Here is a 25,518-nt window from a genome sequence, read left to right on the forward strand (position 1 = left end):
TACGGCGTTTACGTATCGGTGTATATATAAGATTTATAAGACGTTCTCGGGCTTGTTGGAACGACTGTGATTTTCTATACAGGTTATTTCTGAACACTGAAAGGCTAATCAAACAAGGTTTTTTTTTACATTAAGGTTAAACTTGTACCTTCGTAAATACCCAGCAGAATATATTCCCACTTCCAGGATTCCCAGAAAGATCCAATTCATCATTAGGATTCGTGTTTTTTATTGTTAGATTGTGTGTTGTATTTGTTATTTTCTGTAAGCCATGGCCCTTTTCAACTGTACTCTTTAACTGTTCCTTTTTTGCATATCAAGGTAAAAGACACGAGGGAATTGAAATTATTATTTTTCTCTTAAGAAGATTTACTTTACTATGTATGTTCTAAGCATTGTTTCCTGATGTAAGTGATTATTACTGTAATATGTGATAGGGTTTCAAAAGCAATTGTTGAATTCAATAAAAGAATGCCAAAGCTTTTCATATAATGTATTTATTATGTCTCAAAGATTTTAATTAGTGCTTTATATTTTTTTCTGCTTTTGTGTTAACGTTGTAGGTAGAAGTGTTTAAATTATGATAATTCTTATTCAACTGTTTTGTTTGTTGCGTATATAAGGTATCTATCATTATTACGTATTTTAATTATAATCAGAATTGCCTTTTTAAATTGTTACTCCTTTCTGGTAATTTATCTGCAAATTCTTAGAGTAAATTGTCGAGAATCACTTCAACAGTAGCTTGCGATCAATAAAAGTGAATTAGATTATCCTGAATTGTAATGTAATATTGATAACTAGAGATCAATCCTGGATTTCTTGTCAAAATTAAGAGACCCTTCACTCGAATGCTGGACTAATGATGAAATTTGTCAACAGCATGCAATATGTTGTTGAATAAAAAAAATTATCCTAGTCTATAAAGTTGGCGGATTTTGTAGCAAATGTTGTTTTTTTTCAAAAAGGTTACAAATGTTGATTCTTGTCTACCAAAACGGCTGGATATTAAATCAAATATTTAGAACAATAATGACTGAGTGGACTTGTACTATCATTATAGTCTAAACTTGTCTCAATCGTTATGTCGTCTTACCGCGTTTGTATTGTAAAAATATGTTGTTTGTTTTGTTGGTGTGACAGTAATTGAAAGTGTTTATCCAAACTCGATGACGAAATTCTAGTTACGAATTTCTATACTCAGGGTACCATGGGGGGCTTTTTATAATTACTTGTACAACTTTGTTTTGAAAAATATGCATATATTTATACATTTTATTTTAATTGAGTCATGTGATTTCACTGATAGATTAGTTTTCGAATATTGTGTATTTGAAGTTACGGCAGTCTAATGCATTCAATAAAATTGATTCTTATGATATTTCATTTATAAAATCAATATGCGTAATCTAAAATGTTTCTATTTTTGATGAATTTTAGTATTGCTTACATTATTTGATGGATTATTTTATCAAATAAGTAGACTAGTTGTGAATAATTGAGATGTAAAATGATAGCAACAGCTGAACTCCATGTATTAAAATATATGTACAGGAATTTGAATTAATTCTTAATGAGTTATTTTACATAGTCTCGTTTAGCTTTATGAAATAAGGCCAATGATTGCCTTTTTGTATCGTTTTCGGTATACGGTGAAATAGTTTATGCAGTCGTCATGCCGTTCGCAATAGGATACATCAAGAAAGACAATTTAAAATTCACAAAACCTGATATCTGTAGCTGTATTTTACAGATTATTTCAAAGAGACTACTCTTGTCATTTCATATGCTTGCACCAAAACTATTGATTCAAGATTTTTAAAAACAATATGGTATTAGAGACCTTTATCATCGGTGATGTAAAACTTTATCATTTAATTGTTCTTGTTCATTGTTCTTATTCCTGTATGCTTTCGATGATGTTACTACTCGGAACCTTAATTTATTAAAAAAAAAAAAAAAGTTGTTAACCAAATGGCCAAATTATCCAATTGCCTAGACTATCAAATTGAAAAAGACTTTCAGGTTGCTGATGGATAGATTTCAGGTGGGTGCCAGATGATTTAAAAAAACTGAAAATTTTATTTTGTCGGTCATGTATTTTGCACCTTCAATATCTACGGCCTAACTAATGCCATACATGTAATTTCATTCTTATTTTCCTTTGTATTAACAACCAGGCGACAAAACTCTCCCATACGTGTACGTAACTGTATATATTCACCCAAAATAAATCCGTAAAAAGAAATGAATATGATATAAAGCAGGGACGTCTTGATGTTCGATTAAACATATTTCTAAAGTTCTTACCCTTTATGTTTTCACATTGAAATATAACTTTTAAAAATGTTGTTTTGAGTTTATCCTGCCTGTGGCATCAATCAATTATTAAATAAAATTCTTAAGATTTGATAAATGATAATTAGCAATTGCTATCTCCAACATTTTCCAGCAGTTTGTCAACCTTTATTTTTCTATTTTTTTAGTTACTATTCCCGATTTTTGTGATTTTACTTTTTACTACATCATGCCATTGCCATTTCCTAAAAAATATAAGAAACGTATATTCAAATTACTTCTATGTCATGAAAAATTGAACTTGAAGAATCAAACTGACCCTTAAAACAAATAAAAATCAAAATCTTATAAATCATATTTCAACATTTTTCAGACAATTGGTCCCACTTTAGGACTTTAGTCTACTTTTCTAAAATACATAATTTAGCCTATTGTTTCAGTCGAAGTTATCAATACACATTTGGTATTAATTTAATGTTGTTGTGTTTAAAGATCTTTGCTGTTTCTATTTTTTTAATCGTGCACATTACATTTTGTATCTTCCCTCAATTTGTTGTTTCTAGTTGGATAAATGATACATTCGAACTTGTTAATAAAATTTCAATAAAAAGTTAGGGATTCTGGGCTTTCTAACTTAAAAAATATTGTTTTGTTGTTTTCTGTAATTGAAATATATTGAAACATACAGTAAGGGCATATTTTGTACAGTGTTTGCCACTTTATTCATAAGCTGATTAATTGAAGTAATTATAATAGGACTACTCAAAGTGACGAACCGGGACCGACTTTGCAATATTCATCCGTAGCAATACTTTAACTACACATGTTAGCGCTCATGATTGGATAATTGGGAATACGATTCTCGGAGGTCTTTAGAATATATATCACATGTACAACTACGCATACTCATTTGAAGGACGGTGAAAGGCATTAAAGAATAAATAAAATAGCATCCATAAACATTCGTTTAAAGAATCTGGACGCTTTTAGAGCTTACTAACGACATGTTATTCATTTTTGGACGATTGTTGCTTCTTTTAGGTAACATGCTTCTAGTATCCACAGAACAATACAAATCTGGAATTTTTCGTATAAACCCAGACAGGTTGGATACGAAATTCGATAGATACAGAATTAGTACATTTGAAAACATATCCCCAAGGATGTGTTTTGACAAATGTATCCGGAGACCAAGATGTCATTCTTACAACTATAACAGACATTTATTACGTTGCGAAATGAACTACCAACCACCATATGTCTCTTCTAGTGACTTCTTGAACGAGGTCGGATTTATATATGTGGAAGTTGATCATTACAGAGGGGTAGGTATAATATCAGAAACGTTATTTGTTAGCGACAGAAGACAGAAAAGAGAACAAAAATTTGATATATGGCCCGAGAACACAGTTATTTCGTAGTGCATTTCTTTTAGACAATAAATTCAAATTAAAAAAAATGTAAAAAAAGATTTTTACAGTGTGGTGAACTTCTAGTGAACTACTAGTGAGACAAATAATATCAAAATTAGAAACTTCTACTAGCTCCATCTCAACAATTCTGTTTTAAGGGGTCTAAAATTAAGTACCGGTCTTTGTAAAAATCATGCAGAAGGTGATTCATGGCATGTCACAGAAGTAATTTTTTTTGCCCTATATCATGAGAACTTTGGTAGATGGTCAAAATTCTGTCTTTATTTTCCCTGTATTATGCCCGTTGCCATGGTAACCATCAAATCAACATTTTGCCTGAATATGTGAAAAAATACCCTTTTTGAAAATATAAAATAAGGGACTTTAAAGTCACATAGAAATAAAGTTAATCAATACAAAGGATATGTATATTTACAGTATTGACAAACAAAACTCAAAACTATATGAAAACATTAAAATTGTGAATTTACTAAATAGTTTGTTTCCATAGCAACCATTTAAAAATGTGTTAAAATTCGAAAATGAAAAATTTCAAAAACTTTAAAATTTTAAATCTGTTTATCTCCCAAGACCAACAATACCATGACATGTCATTGACAAATTTTGAAAGACCACATTCTATATATTAAGAAAATAAAAAGAAAGTCGTGTGTTTATTTTTCTTAAAAAAAAAAAATTTAGTCAAAAATTGTCAATTTTCACCAAAATTCAGATTAACAATCAGATGAATAATCAAAAATTTTGAACTTAAAAAGCTAAAACATTCCACTCATATGTGCAATTCTGACACAAATTTGTTAATTTTAAACGAGAATATATGATAAATGAAGATATACTTGTACAAAATGAAAAATCATCACTCTGGGTATGGTGCACCCCCCTTTTTTTTCGATTTTTTTTTTTTTTTTTTTTTTCAAAATTATAAAATTTGTTGAAAGAAATGTGGTATCTCATTGTGTTTACTTGTGAACTAAGTATTTTAAGAATTTAAGCATAACACAACTTCTAATGTACCCCCTCCCTTCAATCTTATATGTAAGATTTCTCAGAAGTTTTAAAAAAAATGGTAATACGCATAACCCGTTGTCGTGTCTAAGACTGATGCTGTCAGTGAAAAAGAATAAAGTTGAATCCAAAACTTAATTACTAGTAAGTCTATGTATAAAGATAAGAGGATGTGTTGTAATTGTCAATGCGACAATTAACTCTCAACCAGAGAGCAAAGACATAGAAATAAACAACCACAGATCACCGTATATCCTTCAACAATGAGCATAACATGATTATCTATAAAACAAATCTTAATGAAATTTAAAAGAAATAGCTCAGGATACTTTCTCTTTCAAAATGGCTATAAAGAAGTTACAGTAACAATTTAATGCAACTCATTGTTGGTTTTTGAAACAGATTGATGCTTTCAAAACTTTAACCCTAGACTAAGATCTGATAAACAAGAAGACTCACCCTGAAATGTCTGGTTGGTTTTATTTATAATTGAATTACTTTTGAAACTCTGTAAGTGTTATGTAAAGATTTTAATACAAGTATCATATTAACTTAACATTATCAATGTTCTAAGAAAATGAGGTCAGGGTAAGATGAACTATGTCAGACAGACGAAAAAAAGAGAACGGAAACGGAAAATTCAGCATTTTTTCCATTTTTAAAGGGGCATAACTTATTGACAGTACCTGTTACACCAATAACATTCTAACTGTTCTGAATTTTATAGAAATAAGCATTGTATATAAGTTTCAAAACATTTGGTTGTGGCAAACTTAAGTTAGAGAACGGAAACAAAAAAGTCAGCATTTTTTTCCATTTGTATAAGGGAACTCTGGAACGGACGTACTTACAGACAAGGGTACAACTTAATGCTCCCTTTGCTACAGTGGGGGCATACAAATTCTACATGTTCTATCTGAAGAAATATATACCAACGATCTACATTAAATTGTGCAAGAATTTGTCAATGTTTCTATTGTATATGGTGGAAAAGGACAGCTTGTCTATTATTTTTTTTAAAACCTAACTGAATTATTATTTGTATACCGCAGAATAATCGCGTTTTTTTATGGTTCTCAAAAATATTTTCCTTGTGGCCCTGAGGAAAGTTTGCTGGTCCGAACTATTGTATACTGTTTTGATTCTCAAACCTTTATGACAACCATGTGCAATGACTATTCTTGAATTTTGCCTAATTTAATCAATTGCTATATTTACATATTTTTATGCCCCCGCAGTGGCGGAGGGGGCATTAAGGTTTACCCTTGTCCGTCCGTCAGTATGTCCCAATGTTGGTTTCTGTTCTCTATCTTTAGTTTGCATCAACCAAATGTTATGAAACTTAATCACATTGCTTATTACCATAAAACAAGACTTAGTTTGGTGGTGTCACTTAAACCGTCCAAGAGTTATGCCCCTTTACAAATAGAAATATTGCTGAATTTCCGTTTCTGTTCTCTAACTTTAGTTTGTCTTTACCAGATGTTATTAAAATTATACACAATGCTTAAAACCACCAAATGCAGATCAACTTTGAATTTTGGTGGTGTAACTTTCACTGTTCTATGCAATGCCTCTTTATAGAGGGAAAAAGTTGCTGTATTTTTATACGCCCGTCAAAATTTTGACGGGATGTATTATGGTATACAAATGTCCGGTGTCCGTCCGTCCGTCTGTCCGTCCGTCTGTCCGTCTGTCTGTCCGGCGTAAACAGGTCGCACCGTAACTTGAGAACGACTTATCCAAATTTCATGAAACTTAACACAGTTGTTTCTTATGATGGTCAAATGATCTGTATACTTTTTGGTGAAAATAAGATTAAAACTTTTTGAGTTACGGTACTTTGTAACTAAAACAGGGGTGTGTTTTTTCACATGTCGCGCCGTATCTCAACAACGATTCTTGATTATGGCTTAAAACTTTAAACACTTCTTAGTTATATTAATCTTAATATCTGTATACTTTTTGGTGATGATTCAAAATTTTATTTTTGAGTTATTGAGTATTTTGTAAAAAAGGGGGAGGTTTTTTTTTACATGTTGTGTTGTATCTCAAAAACAATTTATGATTATTGCTTAAAACTTTACACATTTCTTTGTTATATTAATCTAATCTAAAGATCTGTATACTCTTTTGGTGATGATTCAAAACTTTATTTTGGAGTTATTGAGTATTTTGTTAAACAGGGGAGGGTTTTTTTACATGTCGCACCGTATCTCAAAAATAACCGTTTATAACTTTTATGATATGGAAGCGGGAGCATCATCTGTGTCCAATGGACACATTCCGCATTTATTTCAAATCTTTTAGATAAGTTAGATTATTGTATATTAGAATAAAAAGAAAGGTTCTGTAGTTCTTCTTCAATTTCAATTTTAGCACAGTTAAATCGACATAGTGACAAATAAGTGTTTGCATAAAGGTTTCGATACATGTCGATTTACATGGGAGGTAAATAGTAACAGCCATTATGTGTACATAATCTGACTCTGCGCAATAGTATACTAGTCCACAAAAGAAACGATACAAGGCAATGTATTTTCCATAGATAATGAAATTGGCAACACTGTACCAAGATTAAAACTGTCCCATTTGTCTAATCTTTACAGAGTGTTATATCTTATCAAAACCACTGATTTAAGACAAAAAAAATATTTTATTTTTTTATTTTTGTTATATCAAAAATAGTATTTTTATAAATAAACCAGATGCTCCGCAGTCGCAGCTTTATACGACCGCAGAGGTATTGCACAATACTTAACATAATAATTTTGGACCCCGATTTGGACCAACTTGAAAACTGGGCCCATAATCAAAAATCTATGACCATGTTTAGATTCAGCATATCAAAGAACCCCAAGAATTCACTTTTTGTTAAAATCAAGCTAAGTTTAATTTTGGACCCTTTTGACCTTAATGTAGACCAATTGAAAACAGGACCAAAAATTTAGAATCTGAATACACGGTTAGATTTGGCATATCAAAGAACCCCAATAATTATTTTTTTGATGAAATCAAACAAAGTTTAATTTTGGACCCTTTTGGACCCTAATTCGTTGGGACCAAAACTCCCAAAATCAATATCCAAACCTTCCTTTTGTGGTTATAAACCTTGTGTTAAAATTTCATAGATTTCTATTAACTTATGCTTAAGTTATTATGCAAAAACCAAGAAAAATGCTTATTTGGGACCTGTTTTTGGCCCCTAATTCCTAAACTGTTGGGACTAAAACTCCCAAAATCAATCCCAACCTTCCTGTTGTGGTCATAGAAACCTTATGTTAAAATTTCATAGATTTCTTTTTACTTATACTAAAGTTATTGTGCGAAAACCAAGAAAAATGCTTATTTGGGCCCTTTTGTTACCCTAATTCCTAAACTGTTGGGACCAGAACACCAAGAATCAATCCCAACCTTTCTTTTATGGTCATAAACTATGTGTTTAAATTTCATAGATTTCTATTTACTTTTACTAAAGTTAGAGTGCGAAAACCAAATGTCTTCGGATGACGACGACGCCAACGTGATACCAATATACGACCAAAAAATTTTCAATTAAAAAAAATTGAAATTAGAACTTAATTTTTTTTGTTTAAACATGGTCTGCTTAAAATTTTGATTGCCATCCGTCCTTGTGTCCATCTGGCTGTCCTTGCAGCGCTCGCACATGTACAAATTATGTCAGATTTTTACGAAACTAATACTTTAGGTTATTATAAGCAATATCTCAAACAAGTTAGATATTGGTGGTCAATCGACTTTTATAAAAACAGTTATAACCCTTGAAAATAATAAATTTATGGAAAATAGCCCCGTTAACGCTCCCACATGTACAATTCTTGCCAGATTTTTAATGAAACTTATACACTAGATTAATATCAACAATATCTCGGATGAGTTCTATAATCATGGACAATTGACTTTTTTTTAAAGAGTTATGACCCTTAAATATATTAAAATTTATGGAAAGTGGCCTTGTTAGCGCTCTCGATGGTACAAATTTTTTATTTTTTATTTTCAGTTTATTTCTGATAGAACGGACGTAGTTTGTTTAGGTTACCGTTTCAAAGGAACTGTGAATTTTGCCATCACTTTGCTTCCGTTGTCATCTTTCCGGTGTAAAATATTTGAAACATTTCCACTGAAACTACTGAACCAATTCCAGTAAAACTTATAAACTGAATGATCCTTAGGATATCTAGAATAAAGTTTGTGTTCTATTTTCTATTTTGTAAAAAAACATGGCCGCCATGGGTAAAATAAGAACATAGAGGTAAAATGCAGTGTGTAGCTCATATCTCAAACACTAAAGCCTTTTAAGAGCAAATTTTCAGATGAATCTAACAACCCATTGTTGGGTTGCTGTCACTAAATTGTTAATTGTACGGAAATTTTGCAGTTTTGGTTATTATCTTGAATATTATTAATGACAAAGATAAACTGTTAACAGCACAACTTTCAGCAAAGTAGGATCTACAAATAAGTTTATATGACCAGAATTGTCAATTGACTCCTTATGGAGTTATAGCCCTTTAAAGAAATTTTTCACAATTTGTTCATCTAGTTTGCTTCCTTTAATAAAAATCTTCTTTTGAATATGCTTAATCAATTTCAGCCCAACTTGGGAGTTATAATCTTGTATAAATTTAGTTTTTTATTTCCTTGTACTTCAAGAAACTTAGCCACTATGGCTAAAATGGAACATAGGGGTAAAATTCATTGTTTGCTTTTGAAGAAAAAAACGACAGATACAAAGAACATTTAAATGGAATTGTTAAGCCACTCATTGATATATATTGAAGGGACAAATAATCATTGATGCAAGATTTAACCAAAAATTACAGGTGATCGATTCAGGTTCTTTAGAGTCAATTTTAAAGACCATGTTATAGCATCTAAAGATTTTAAATTTATGTTTGGGTTGTTCTCTCTTTGACACATTCCCCATTTCTAAAAAAAAATCTAATATATAAAAATGGTGTAGGGGGTTCTATTATTGCCCTCACCCTTTGAAGAAATTTCATGTTTTAATGCTCAAAATGTTCACAATTGAATTCCATCTTTTAAATTTTTTAATAATTTTTTGAATTTTGAAAAAAAAGGGGGGGGGCACGATGCCCAGAAAGAAAAAAAATGTCCTTCTCTACAAAAATATCTCTATCAATCATAGTTTCTCATTTATAATTACCAAATTTCGTGTGTTTTTTTTAAAGAAAAAAAAACACACGACTTTCTTTTTATTTTCTTAATATATAGAATGTGGTCTTTCAAAATTTGTCAATGACATGTCATGGTATTGTTGGTCTTGGGAGATAAACAGATTTAAAATTTTAAAGTTTTTGAAATTTTTCATTTTCGAATTTTAACACATTTTTAAATGGTTGCTATGGAAACAAACTATTTAGTAAATTCAAAATTTTAACGTTTTTGTATAGTTTGGGGTTGTGTTTGTCAATACTGTAAATATACATATTGTTTGTTTTGATTAACTTTATTTCTATGATTCTTTAAAATCCATTATATTTCAATTTTCAAAGGCTACTTATGGACGTATTTAGGCAAAATTTTGTAAGGATGGTTTCCATGGCAACCAAGGTTGAAAAGAAAAAATTAATACAGAAAACTTATTTTCATACCATACCTTCATCATAAACAAAATATAAAGACATTTGAAGAGGGGTCATAAATCGCCCATCAACAGGAACCTGCATGATTCTTACAAAGACCGGTACTTAAGTTTGAAAGCTTCGGACGTAATAAAATTTGACCTTTTTAAACCGGACCACATCACTTTTCAACATAAAGATTCAGCACCCAAAATTTTTTAACATGTAATTTCATCCCCCTACTTAATATTGCATGCATTAAATACCAAGAAATTAATTGGTAAAGTGTATCAAATTAAAAAACCAAGTTATACACTGTTCACTCTAGGGACTATATTCGTAGACAACGAAAACCAAAGGACGATAACTGTGGCCTTGGACCATAAAGAGATGCACCAAGGACGTTAAGCAACATTCTACTTAGGAAAAAACTATATTGTATTTTAAGCTTGTCCTTGGAAAAACGGCTATTTTACTGTTCAAATTGAGAAAACATTGCGACGCGAAACGGATATTTGCGACAGAAAAGTCAAGTTTTACGAAAAATGCAATAAAAGAACAAATCTGCAAAACTGTTATATATCGTCTTTGGCATATAACAATGTGACATAGGTATATTTCCGATGTCAAACAAAATCAGTTGACGTATTTACACGTTCCGAACGCTTCTGAATAGTTAAAATATTACCTTAAAGAAGTTTTTAAGGCACACAATGTGACATTTCGATGTTCCTAATGTACATTTTCCAGTTACGTGTTGACCATATTTAACTTCAAACTCGATATTTCTCACTTCCATTTAGATGTTTTTCACTTGCAAATTGACAGATATTAACTCAATCTTTTGACACATCTTTGACGCATGGTTGTCAATATAGGGGAATTTGGTGCAACTGTCATTCACGGGAGAGGTTTAGCGCTGTAAAACCAGGTTCAATCCACTATTTTCTACGTAAGTAAATGCCTGTTCCAAGTGAGGAATATGACAATCATTGTCAATTCGTTTGATGTGATTGAGCTTTTGATTTTGCCATTTGATTGGGGACTTTCCGTTTTGAATTATCCTCGGAGTTCAGTATTTTTGTGATTTTACTTTTGAACAGAGAGGTTTGACATTTAAACTTGGAAATGAGACATTTTTCTAAACAAAATGACCCAACTGGATGTAAAATATATATATATATATATATATATATATATATATATCAATTATTGGCGTAAAAGTCAGCATTTCGTGCGTAAAAATGACCACCAAAGTAGGCACGGGGTTTAACTATGCATTTCCCTGCATACTTAAACTGTAGCGATATATTTCTCTATGAAAAACTTATTTGTTCATTGAATTACGGTATTAGTCTTAAAGGCTTTTACATTATCTTCCACATGCACCAAAAATTAGCTCAATTGCGTTTATTTTCGTGAAATGCCGACACTTCGAAATTTCAAGGCGTATATATGATGACCTATGCGCTTGCTTCAAACATATAACTTAAGAGTGCACGGTCTTTAATCATATATTTCTCATTTAAACTGATATATATATTGCTTTTTATTTATGAAATAGATAAAGTGTAAAATACCTTAATTTTTGGTTAAATTATATAAAGCCAACTTTCTTAGTTAAAAAGATATATTTAATAAACCGATATATACGCCTCGTTAAAAGGGTTTTCTTTTCTAGCAATGAATCTCACGTGATTAAATACGTCACATGTAATGTGAAGGACATTTGATATCATGTACAGGCTGTAGAAAATGGAAGTTATATATTTTGAGATTTACACTATATTACGAGTTTATCAAGGTATGAGAATTCCAAATAGGATTTTATTTGTATTATTTGTTTATTGTCAGTATAATAGATATAATAGATAGGTATTAAATGCATTTAGTTGTTATTTTTGGCTAGATGAGCTCTTGACCTACTTAACGTAATAAATAACAATAGCTTATTTTGATTTAAATTTATCACAGACCCTGGCGGATCTAGAAATTTTCATAAAGTAGGGGCCCTCTCTAGTCAACTTTCAATGATTCCACAGTGGCGAATTCAAAAGCGGTAAGATTGTGTGTTCCCTATATAATCCCCCCTTTTTTGTCCTGGGTTGGGAACCCCTTTTTAAAATGGCTTGATCCGCCTGTGTTCCCTTAATATTCAACCACTTTTCAGAAATAGAACCTTGCGCCCCCTTAAATCTACCTCTGGGCTCTGGGTTATATCTCCAATTGAGGTCATATTAGAGAAATCAGGTGTACAAACACCAAAGTAGGCACGGGGTTTAAGTATGCATTTCCCTCTATACATAAATTGTAACGATATATTTTTATATATGTATTGCTTTTCATTTATGAAATAGATAAAGTGTAAGATACCTTAATTTTTTGTTTAAATTAAGTAAAACCAACTTTCTTAGTTTAAAAAGATATATTTAATAAACCGATATACGCCTCGTTAAAAGGTTTTTCTATTGCAATGAATCTCACGTGATTAAATACGTTAATACAATGATTTTTATAGTTGTTACAATAATGAAACAATAATAACACAAATCATAAACATGAATTTAACTATTTCTTAGATGTTAATCTACAACCAGATCAGAGCCATATACATAAAAAGGCACAACAATATATTTATTAGCTAGATGAGCTGTTGACCTACTTAACGTAATAAATAACAATAGCTTATTTAGATTTAAATTTATCACAGACCCCGGCGGATCTAGAAATTTTCATAAAGTAGGGGCCCTCTCTAGTCATTATTCAGTGATTCCACAGTGGCGGATTCAAAAGCGGTAAGATTGTGTGTTCCCTATATAATCCCCCCTTTTTTGTCCTGGGTTAGGAACCCCTTTTTAAAATGGCTTGATCCGCCTGTGTTCCCTTTATATTCAACCAATTTTTCAGAAATAGTTCCCTGCACCCCCTTAAATCTCCCTCTGGGCTCTGGGTTATATCTCCAATTGAGGTCATATTAGAGAAATCAGGTGTACAAACACCAAAGTAGGCACGGAGTTTAAGTATGCATTTCCCCTCTATACATAAACTGTAACGATATATAATTATATAGATATTGTTTTTTATTTATGAAATAGATAAAGTGTAAGATACCTTAATGTTTTGTTTAAATTAAGTAAAACCAACTTTCTTAGTTTAAAAAGATATATTTAATAAACCAATATACGCCTCGTTAAAAGGTTTTTTTATACGCCCGTCAAAATTTTGACGGGACGTATTATGGTATACAAATGTCTGGTGTCCGTCCGTCTGTCCGTCCGTCTGTCCGTCTGTCCGGCGTAAACATGTCGCACCGTAACTTGAGAACGACTTATCCAAATTTCATGAAACTTAATATAGTTGTTTCTTATGATGGTCAAATGATCTGTATACTTTTTGGTGAAAATAAGATTTAAACTTTTTGAGTTACGGCACTTTGTAACTAAAACAGGGGTGTGCTTTTTTTCACATGTCGCACCGTATCTCAAAAACGTTTCTTGATTATTGCTTAAAACTTTACACACTTCTTAGTTATATTAATCTTAATATCTGTATACTTTTTGGTGATGATTCAAAATTTCCTTTTTGAGTTTTTGAGTATTTTGTTAAAACGGGGAGGGTTTTTTTACATGTCGCGCCGTATCTCAAAAAACAATTTATGATTATTGCTTAAAACTTTACACACTTCTTTGTTATATTAATCTAAAGATCTGTATACTTTTTGGTGATGACTCAAAATTTTATTTTTGAGTTATTGAGTATTTTGTAAAACAGGGGAGGGTTTTTTTACATGTCGCGCCGTAGCTCAAAACCAATTTATGATTATTGCTTGAAACTGTACACACTTCTTTGTTATACTAATCTAAAGATCTGTATACTTTTTGGTTTGATTCAAAATTTTATTTTAGTGATATTTGTAAACAAAAACAGGGTGGGAAGGAGGGGGTTCACATGTCCCGCCGTGTCTCAAAAACAATAAATGGTTATTGCTTAAAACTTCCTCAGAAACTATTTATGATTATTGCATAAAATTCCACACAAGACGTCGGGTGTAAGCTGTTTATTTTTTTTATAGCAATGAATCTCACGTGCTTAAATACGTTATTACAATGATTTTTATAATTGTTACAATAATGAAACAATAATGACACAAATCATAAACATGAATTTAACTATTTCTTAGATGTTAATCTACAACGAGCCATATACATAAAAAGGCACAACAACATATTTATTAGCTAGATGAGCTGTTGACCTACTTAATGTAATAAATAACAATAGCTTATTTAGATTTAAATTTATCACAGACCCGGGCGGATCTAGAAATTTTCATAAAGTAGGAGCCCTCTCTAGTCATTCTTCAGTGATTCCACAGTGGCGGATTCAAAAGCGGTAAGATTTTGTGTTCCCTATATAATCCCCCCTTTTTGTCCCGGGTTAGGAACCCCTTTTTAAAATGGGTTGATCCGTCTGTGTTCCCTTTATATTCCACCAATTGTTCAGAAATAACACCCTGCTCCCCCTTAAATCCACCTCTGGGCTCTGGGTTATATCTCCAATTGAGGTCATATTAATGCAGTTTTCATCACTTATTTTTCAAGATTCATCATAACACAAGTTCTTTATCTTATAATGTATATGGCTTCCGCCCCTGTAGAAATTATCTTTCTGAAACACAAAATGCATTTAACTTTTACACATCTAGTGTATGACAGATCTTAACTGAAGCCAAAAGCCAGAAAACTTTTTATTCTCATAGTGGTGTGAACATGATTGTTGTTCCCATAATACTTGTTCCCTTCTTTGAATGGTAATAAGTTCTTTAGAACAAACATAACATAATTTTATTTCCACCTTCTTAAGATATTTTCCTGGAACTAAAATTTTATATGGTTTCATAATATCTGTTCTTTTAGAGAGAGTGTCATTTGATTTTTTATACTTGATCACACCTTAGTTGATATTCACCTCACATTTCATTTACCTGGACATGAAGTACATACAAAGAACATGAAGAGTGGGCAAGAAAATGGGAACGTGAACCCTGGAACACATGTTTTTTTTTAAATCTCTGGACTGACTTTAAATTTAGTCCCTGTTTATTTTTTAATAGACTGTGAGAGAAATCAGGTGTACAAACAAGAAACACGAGGCCGGGATAAGGTACCGGTACCTCATGTATCTCTAACAAATGTAAAATTCAAAAAAAATATTATAACACTAAAAAAAAATTATAAAAAGAGATACTGAAATGTTTTATTTAGTGTATAAAGTGTTTTTTCAAAACTAATATATTTTCTCGTTTCAGCTGAAAGTACCTCTCTAATAACTGTTTATGTGCTGCTTAAAAATATATTGCAGCACTTCACAGTTGCTTGAAAGGTTGAAAATGTCATCATGCAGAAATTAGAGCAGATTCCTCAGATTAAAATCATTGAAAATGGATAGATGCACTGGTCCTGGTGGTATACATCGATACAATTAATCTTAATTACATTTGGAATGAAAATTGTCTTCTTTTTTGGTTTTTTGCACGATAAAACCAATATTTAAAGTGAGTCACTCGTTAAAAGTAATGTTTATCCCATTCTTAAACCAATGCATGTATATCATCAACTTAGTCTTCTGTGCATTTCTAATGCAAAATAAGGCAAAATGTTTGGTCCGATTTGATTCTGTTATTACAAACTTTTTAAACAAATTACTTCCCTTTGTTAATCTGAGACTGGTTCCATACCGGACAATTTGGCTTTTGCCAATGCAAAGTATGATGGATTGAAAATGATGTATCGGCGGTTAAACTAATTTTGTATGAAAAATAATTTCTGATGTCGTAAGTATTTATCTAAACAACAAGAGGGACGAAAGATACCAAAGGGACAGTCAAACTCATAAATATAAAACAAACTGACAACGCCATGGCTAAAAATGAAAAAAACAAACAGAAAAACAATAGTACACATGACACAACATAGAAAACTAAAGAATAAACAACACGAACCCCACCAAAAACTAGGGGTGATCTTAGGTGCTCCGGAAGGGTAAGCAGATCCTGCTCCACATGTGGCACCCGTCGTGTTGCTTATGTGATTACAAATCCGGTAAATAGTCTAATTCGGTAGGTCACATTCATGAAAGGGTTATTCCATAACGGTCAACCAACTCGTGATGGCGTCCGTAAAATTTATGAAGGGATGATTTAAACTTCACCATTGGGAACTCTTGGTTTAATAGCTTCCTTGTGAGCAGTAACCCTCTATCAAGAAAATTATGATAGGAAATGCAAGCACGGGAATATCGTTTCAATTGGGAGATATATACCCCGTATGCAGGTGCTGCTGGAATGTTGCTACTTAGAAATGGAAAGTTCACAATTGGAAAGCTGAAATCATCTCTTTTGTCGTAAAGTTTTGTTTTCAACCGACCCTCATTGTCAATTTCTAGATGTAAGTCAAGATATGAAGCCGACTTAACTGTATCTGTAGTATCCTTTATCTCCAATTCGATGGGATAGATGCGTTCCACATAGTCACCAAATTTTGAATTGTTTAGTGAAAGAACGTCATCTATATAGCGGACAGTAGAGTTAAAGGATATTGCTAACTTCTTATCTTTCTTCCTAAGAAGTTCCTGCATGAAGTCAGCTTCATAATAATAAATAAACAAGTCGGCAAGTAGAGGGACACAGTTTGTTCCCATTGGGATGCCGACAGTCTGTTGAAAAACACGTCCTCCAAACGTTACAAATATGTTGTCAATCAAGAAATCAAGCATCTTGATAATATCGGTTTCAGAGAATTTTTTGTCTGAATCAGAGTGATTCTTTACAAAGTATGATTTATCCCTCCCTAAGACAAGATACTTGTATCTACGTTGGCCATTCTTTTTTATGAAGCAAAATAATACCAACTCTTTCGTCTTTTAGTTTGGAATGTGGAATACTTGTGTAAAGAGTAGAAAAGTTAAATGTTTTAACACTGTTACAAGATGAAAGAGAGTAAGATTGTATGTACTCTAAAAGATCTTTGGAATTTTTAAGTATCCACATCTGATTCACGCCACCTCTAGAATAGGCAGTTTCACAATAACTTTGAAGCCCATCTTTGATTGCTGATAAAATAGATGTTAATAATTTAGAAAGAGGTTTCGTGGAGCACTTGGAAGTTTTTAACAATAATTTCTGATGTCGTAAGTATGTATCTAAACAACAAATTAATGTAATTAAAAGATTTCAAAATCTAAGATTACGCACAGGTAAATTTGCTGTTCCTGCTAGCTCTCCATTGTAATAAAAAAAAAAATTGTCCCTCATAATGGAGACAACTAAAAAAAGGTATCTAATTACAGGGTCGGGAATTGGCAAATGGACTATAATAATGTTTTCTGCTTATCATGTTTGTGGCTTTGATCTTGTTGTACGTGGTTTAACATGATGATGATGGAAGTGTTTAACGACATTGACTGGATATACATCCCGCGGGCAATTGGTGAGCTTTAGATATTTTCTGCAGTTGGTAATCACAAGGATTTGTATAGTAAGACTTACTATACAAATCCTTGGTAATCAGCAACAGGTTGAAGGCCGCTATTTTGGTGCGCGGCCATCTTGGTTATGCTGAGTTATTTTTGGTTTGTTTACTCTTTTGATGTTTCTTTTGTACTTCACAACGGCTACTTTCAGGCCCAGGTTGGTTAGCTTGATAGCCCGCTAACAACGATGATGGCGTACTAGTCTACGAGTTTCTGACGTAGTAATAACGATGACAGGTAGCATAATCAGTACCAAAGTCGTGAGACAGTTAAATGAATGTCCATTATTCAACACCTCGGTTACAGCTCTCGAGCGTTTGTCGTCATAACACTCCCCCATCAAAAATGAATTTTGGAGTGTATGCAGACGCGGGTTGGTTTCTGTCATCGAAAGAAGTTAGTCGTTAATACATCTAATAATAAAAATTCCTAATTTTTGAAGCAAGAATAAAACTAAAATTTTCATCGCACGAAATTAAAATAAAATATAGTGTACGAAAATCCATACAAATAAAATATTAAATAACGATATGTTTTGTTTCTATTAAGTTAATGAAATTAAATGAATAGACAACTTTCGAGTTCGATGCATTTCCGTCAAAAACTCTAGTTTTAGTGAACGTCATTTGTGCGTTTAGGGGCGTTGTCACTTCCATTCCAATATTGAGCGAGTGGTTGGAAAACTATACTTATATATTGTACGCAGTATTCGGCAAATTGAATTCTCAAAATTGACAATCAGCACTACTGTCATTCGGAATTGTCATTAAGTACCTATATAACAAGCATTATTTCTAGTTTATCCTGCATAATGACGATCACTAAGACGCTTGATGAACGTTAATAGTGCAGGGATACAGGCGATCCCCTCTATCTGGTAAATGACGTCATAAAGGCGCGTATAATTGACGAGTTTTTTTCCGGTGACGGATGAACACGAAAGTGGTCTATTGAATTAAAATTTCCAAACTATATATGTAGATTTCTCATATTTCTCGACTGTCTTTAATTATTACAAACAAAAAGAAAAATGTTTATTTAGCGGGTTTTTTCTAAAACAATATATCTTCATTGTTTTTTTTATATTTCAAAAGACATCTTATTTTGTTTGTTTGCCAAGCTTACTTGTATGCGGTTAGTACCATCACTAATAACTCCTAACTATTAAAGACCAAATGACCTAATAAACAACAACAAATGGAAGTTTTTAACGACCTTGACTGGCTAGGCAAAATAAACCTGATAATTGGTATTGAATATATATAATCCTAGGTCATGCCTTACATATTTCACAAAAACGGCCGATGAAAACTTCGATAACTCCTTAAATGTTAAAATGCTAAAATGATTTTATCAAAACAAAAATTATTAGATGAAGAGTTATATTATCTATCGAATGCATACCTTCACAACACACTAAAACATATATTTCATGTCCTGAGTGCAGTTTGTATGTTCTGAGTGCACTCAGGACGTCCTGAGCGGTGTTTAGACGTACCGGTGTCTTTTGTTTAAGTGTTTCATTTTTTTACATTGTCATTTTGGTGCCTTTCTTAGCTGACTATGCGTTATGGGCTTTGCTAATTGTTGAAGGCCGTACGGTGACCTAAAGTTGTTAATTTCAGTGTCATTTTGGTTTCTTGTGGAGAGTTGTCTCATTGCATGGCAATCATACCACATTTTCTTTTTTATGTTTGTAAAAGTTAACGCACGACAAATGATGAGAATTATTCACCTAGCCCTGGTGTCAGGTGAGCTAAAACATTTGCATTCAAGTATGACTACATATTTTGGAATCAAAACCAGGACACTATTGACTATTGGGCGCGGTTTTTATATAATTATCCTTAAAAGTGTTTTGTGTATGTTCAGTGGAAAATATTACAGAGTAATGAAATGGAGTTTTGAAAACGATCTGTAAAATGTCGAAACATATACAAGAAAAACATACAATCTTCACGCTATACAATAATTTCTACGGAATTGGCTTGTACAATTTCTTTCGACAGGCTTGTAAAATTCTTCTTTACCAGTCAACAGAATTATAATATACAGTGTTAATTTCCATTGTTTAACGCAAGCGTACATTATAGATAAATAAATTAAATTGTAGTGACCTGGGGTCGTGTCATCGAATGTGTCTTAGGACTAAGACATGTCCCAAGACCATCGTAGGAGATTTTTTTTGCTCTTAGCCATGTTATTGAAACGATCTTATTTTAAGAGATGCCCTAATGGTGGTCCCAACTTTAGGACTACTACTAAGGTCTTAAGGACATTTTCACATTAAGGATAACTTTATGAAGTCTAAGCATATAAAATTAAAGAACCTTAGTGAGCACGCTCACATACCCCACGTCCCCACATTGTCACTGGAGAAATTGAATAAATGTAAGAAAAAAAAAAATTGTATAAGAAAAAATAATGACTTATAATTTCCTGTCAATATGCACATCTACATACAGTGAAACCTGGGTAAACCGAACCCTGATAAAACCGAATTTCAGTTTAAACCGAACAATTTTCAAAGTCCCACACAATTTCCCTATTAATTAACGTTAATCTAACCTGAAAAAACCGAACCCTGTCAACACCGAATTCCGAACGCTTTTTGAAGGCTCGTTAGTAAATTTGTATCTAAAAATTACCTGTCAAAATCGATCAATACCAATCAAAACAATAAAATATAATTAATTATTTGCATGATTTAATTAAACAAACACAGAGTGGCAGAGTATCCCCGAAGGTATTTTAGGTTTAATGAACTTGTGAGTTGTTATTACGAACTAATTAGCATGTCTGTGTGCATGTATAAAGTGATTTTTTCGTAAAGAAACGTTAAACTGGTCAGTTACCCCCATCGCCGATAATGACAAGAAAGGAACTTTCCCTCAGATCAATTAAATGAACCTTACTCAAATGATTACGGCCACAAAATCGAAACTGCCATTCTGTAGCTAAACTGTTTAATTAAATAATAGTTTGAAAGCCTTTCACCGGATTAAGAAGTCGTGCAACACAACAAGGTCAATGGATTTCGATTGCTGGATTCCCATTAGAGGCCCTATATATTTGATTCGAATGCTCCCGAAGACTTCCGTTAGTTATTTAGCAACGATAAAGTCCGAGAATAAACAGGACCCTTGCTGTTGTTTCACTGTTATCGTGTGCCGAAGTATCAATCAGCGGGTGACCAGTTTAGTCCGAGAACTCGTGTGTACAATGACATTCCCGATTCAACTACGGAATCGTCATATGACAGTGACTGTGAATCTGAATTGGTCAGTGAATTAACGGATGAGAAAATAATTATAAAAAGCAAAATCGCTCCACGTCGGACATCTCCCAACGACGAGCGTGATTGACGGAGTGGCGTTTGTTTATCAACAAAAATGTAGCAATAGTTATCAAAGGTACCAGGATTATAATTTTGTACGCCAGACGCGCGTTTCGTCTACATAAGACTCATCAGTGACGCTCATATCAAAATATTATATAGCAAAACGTCTATCTGTTATCTTCTTTTATTTTCACATTTACATCTAAATCAACACAAAAATAAACTGTCGGCTGTTGTGTCACAATGTAGTATGTCCTTATTATCTACAAAATTTCATGAAATACTGTTGTGTGGTTTCAGAGGAGTTGAGATGACAAACTGTTGCAGAAGTACATTGAAACAAATAAGTTCAAAGGGGCCTAACTCCTAGAAAAAAAATGAATCGTAATTTCCTGTCAATATGCACATCTACGTAGTATGTCCTTATTATCTACAAAGTTTCATGAAATTTTGTTGTGTGGTTTCAGAGGAGTTGAGATGACAAATTGTTGAAGTAGTACCTTAAAGCAAAAAAATTCAAAGAGGCCTAACTCCTAGAAAAAAATTTGAATCACAATTTCCTGTCGATATGCACATCTACATAGAATGTACTTATTATCTAAAAAGGTTTCATGAAATTCTGTTGTGTAGTTTCAGAGGAATTGCGATGACAAACTATTGCAGTAGTACATTTAAGTAAATAAGTTCAAAGGGGCGTAACTATGCACATCTAATAGTATGTCCTTATTATCTAAAAAGGTTTCATGAAATTCTGTAGTGTAGTTTTAGAGGTGTTGCGATGACAAGAAACAGGACTGACGGACGGACTGATGGACTGACGCTCGGACGGACGGGTCAAAAACATTATACCCTCCGCAACTTCGTTGCGTGGGGTATAAAAATGAATCCTGCAATTAGCCAACTATTGTACAAATAACAGGTACATACAAATAAATGTTTGCTTTTTTGTACTTGTCCTGTTACCCCAATTCCACGTTGAGCAAGCAGTAATATGAACATTTCTGTTTCCAAACCAGTTCATTTTGGGGTCCTCTTCGCGGTCCGTGTTTCAACGATGTCGATTTTGTGAAATTAGAGACAATAATTGTTATTTTATAACTAAAGTTTCAAGTGTTGGGAGTAATTTCAGGATTCCTCTTATATGCGTTGCGGAATATATCGACTGTATACCTTTTGTTCCTCTGTTAAAAAGCTTTCGAATGAGATATAGGGTATATCTATAATTAGAGCTAAAAGGTCGCAGCAGTTCATTCCATTTTTCAAATTATTCATTTCATTATTCAAAATTTCTTATTTTTCTTATTTTTCACGCGTATTTTGGCATTTAGGTCCTCCGTAACCCCTCTAATAGTCAATGCTGCACATATCGTTTATACTCAGTTTATTCCATTACCAATAAGCTCTCATTTGGTGTATTAATTTTGTCTTGATTAGGGGCAAACGGCTTGCAACAATCCATTCCGTTATTCAAAATAAGCTATTTCTTAATGTTCAAACGTATTTCGATGTTTTGTTCCTTCTGTACTCCTCTAATATGCGTTGCAGAACATATCGTTTATCCTCAGTTTATTCCTCTATCAATAAGCTTTAATTTGTATACAGTTTGCCTTGATTAAAGGCCTAGGCCTTGCATCCGTCCATTTCATTATTTAAAATAAGCTATTTCTTAATGTTCGAGCGTATTTCGATGTTTAGATCCTTCATTACTCCTCTAATATGTGTTGCTGAACATATCGACTATTTATCTTGTTTTCCTCTCTTAATAAGCTTTCAAATGAGGTATAAGGTATATCAATAATTAGGGGCTAAATGGTGGCAGCAGTCCATTCCATAAATCAAGTGTATTTCGATGTTTAGGTCCTTCGTTACTCTTCTAAAATGCGTTGCGGAACTTATCAACTATATATATTTTGTTTCTCTCTTAATAAGCTTTCGAATGAGGTTGAAGGTATATCTATAATTAGGGGCTAAAGTCTCGCAATAGTCCATTCCATTATTCAAAATTTTCATTTTATTATTCAAAATTGGCTATTTCTAAATTTTCACGCGTATTTTGGCATTTAGGTACTCCGTAACCCCTTATGGTCAATACGGCACATATCGTTTCAACTAAAATTATTCATCTATCAATAAGCTTTAATTTAGTGTATTAGTTTTGCCTACATTAGGGACTAACGGCTTGCAGCAGTTCATTCCGTTATTTAAAATAAGCTATTTCTTAATGTTCAAGCGTATTTCGATGTTTAATTCCTTCGTTACTCCTCTAATATGCATTACTGAACATATCTACTATATATTTTTTTTCATCTCTTCATAAGCTTTTGAATGAAGTATAATGTATATCTATAATAAGGGACTAAAGGGTTGCACCAGTCCATTCCATTATTCAAAATATCCATTTCGTTAATCAAGATTGGCTATTTCTTAATTTTCACGCGTATTTTTGAAATTAGGTCCTCCGTAACCTCTCTAATGGTCATTACAGCACATATTGTTTAAACTAAATTTATTCCTCTATCAATAAGCTTTAATTTGGTGTATTAACTTTGCCTTGATAAGGGGATAACGGCTTGCAGCAGTCCATTCCATTATTCAAAATAAGCTATTTCTTAATGTTCAAACGTATTTTGCCGTTTTAAGGTTCTTCGTTATTCCTCTTATATACGTTGCAGAACATATCCACTATATATTTTTTTTCCCTCTCTTAATAGGCTTTCGAATGAGAAATAAGGTATATCTATCATAAGGGACTAAATGGTCGCAGCAGTGTATTTCATTATTTAAAATATCCATTCATTATACAAAATTCGCTAATTCTTAGTTTTCAAGCATATTTTGGCATTTAGGTCCTCCATAACCCCTGTAATGGTCATTGCTGCACATATCGTTTATCCTCAGTTTATTCAATTATCAATTATCTTTAATTTGAGGTATTTTTTTTTGCCACGAATAGGCTCTGACGGCTTATAGCAATCTATTCCGTTATTCTAAATAAGCTATTTCTCAATGTTCAAGCGTATTTCGAGGTAAAGTTCCTTCTTTATTCCTCGAATATGCGATACGGAATATATCGACTGTATACCTTTTGTTCGTCTGCTAAAAAGCTTTCGAATGATATATAATGTATATCTATAATTAGAGCTAAAACATCGCACCAGTCCGTTCCATTATTGCAATCAATCATTTTGTTATTTAAAATTTCGTATTTGTCTTAATTTTCAGGCGTATTTTAGCATTTAGGTCCCCCACAACCCCTTTAATAGTCAATGCTGCACATATAGTTTATACTCAGTTTATTCCATTACCAATAAGTTCTCATTTGGTGTATTTATTTTGCCTTGATTATAGGCTAACGGCTTGCAACAGTCCATTCCGTTATTCAAAATAAGCTAAATTTTTTTATGTTCAAGCGTATTTCGATGTTTAGGTCCTTCGTTACTCTTCTAATATGCGTTGCGGAACTCGTCAACTGTATATATTTTGTTTCTCTCTTTATAAGCTTTCGAATGTGGTTGAAGGTATTTCTTTAATTAGGGACTAAAGTCTTGCAACAGTCCATTCCATAATTCAAAATATCCATTTCATTATTCAAATTGGCGATTTCTACATTTTCACGCGTATTTTGTCATTTAGGTACTCCGTAACCACTCTAATTGTCAGTACGGCACATATAGTTTAAACTAAATTAATTCCTCTATCAATAAGTTTTAATTCCGTGTATTAATTTTGCCAAGATTAGGGGCTAACGGTTTTCAGCAGTCCATACCGTTATTCAAAATAAGCTATTTCTTCATGTTCAAGCGTATTCCGATGTTTAGTTTCTTCGTTACTCCTCTAATATGCGTTACTGAAAATATCGACTATATACCTTTTGTTCATCTCTTAATAAGCTTTCGAATGAAGTATAATGTATATCTATAAGTAGGGACTAAATGGTCGCACCAGTCCATTCCATTATTCAAAATATCCATTTCATTATTCAAGATTGGCTATTTCTTAATTTTCACGCGTATTTTGGACATTAGGTCCTCCGTAACCCCTCTTATGGTCATTACGACACATATCATTAATGCCTGATATTTATATGATGAAAACATAATCTTTTTATCAGTTTAATTTAGGTGCGGAGCTGGCATGTCAGTTAACTGCTAGTAGTCTGCTGTTATTTATGTTTTATTGTCATTTTATTTATTTTCTTTTGTTTCATCTTCTGACATCGGACTCGGACTTCCCTTGAACTGAATTTTAATGTGCGTATTTTTATGAGTTAACTTTTCTACATTGGCTAGAGATATAGGGGGAGGGTTGA

At 32.5% G+C, this 25,518-nt stretch overlaps 1 protein-coding gene and 1 long non-coding RNA gene across 2 annotated transcripts in view; both read left to right on the forward strand.

Annotated features, from left to right (window-relative positions):
• Positions 1–3,277: 3,277 nt before the first annotated feature.
• The window catches only part of LOC143070612 (fibrinogen-like protein 1), a 355,424-nt gene continuing 333,183 nt past the window's right edge, over positions 3,278–25,518 (forward strand). The window contains exon 1 of the mRNA XM_076244844.1: positions 3,278–3,623. Coding sequence (XP_076100959.1) covers positions 3,303–3,623 — 321 coding nt within the window. The 5' untranslated portion in view covers positions 3,278–3,302. The remainder of the gene's footprint in view (positions 3,624–25,518) is intronic.
• On the forward strand, positions 12,079–15,848 carry LOC143070611 (uncharacterized). The gene is made up of 2 exons (XR_012976597.1): positions 12,079–12,146; positions 15,648–15,848. It is a non-coding gene; the product is annotated as an uncharacterized LOC143070611 (long non-coding RNA).

This window comes from Mytilus galloprovincialis, chromosome 4, assembly GCF_965363235.1.
Source record: "Mytilus galloprovincialis chromosome 4, xbMytGall1.hap1.1, whole genome shotgun sequence".
Taxonomy (NCBI): domain Eukaryota; kingdom Metazoa; phylum Mollusca; class Bivalvia; order Mytilida; family Mytilidae; genus Mytilus; species Mytilus galloprovincialis.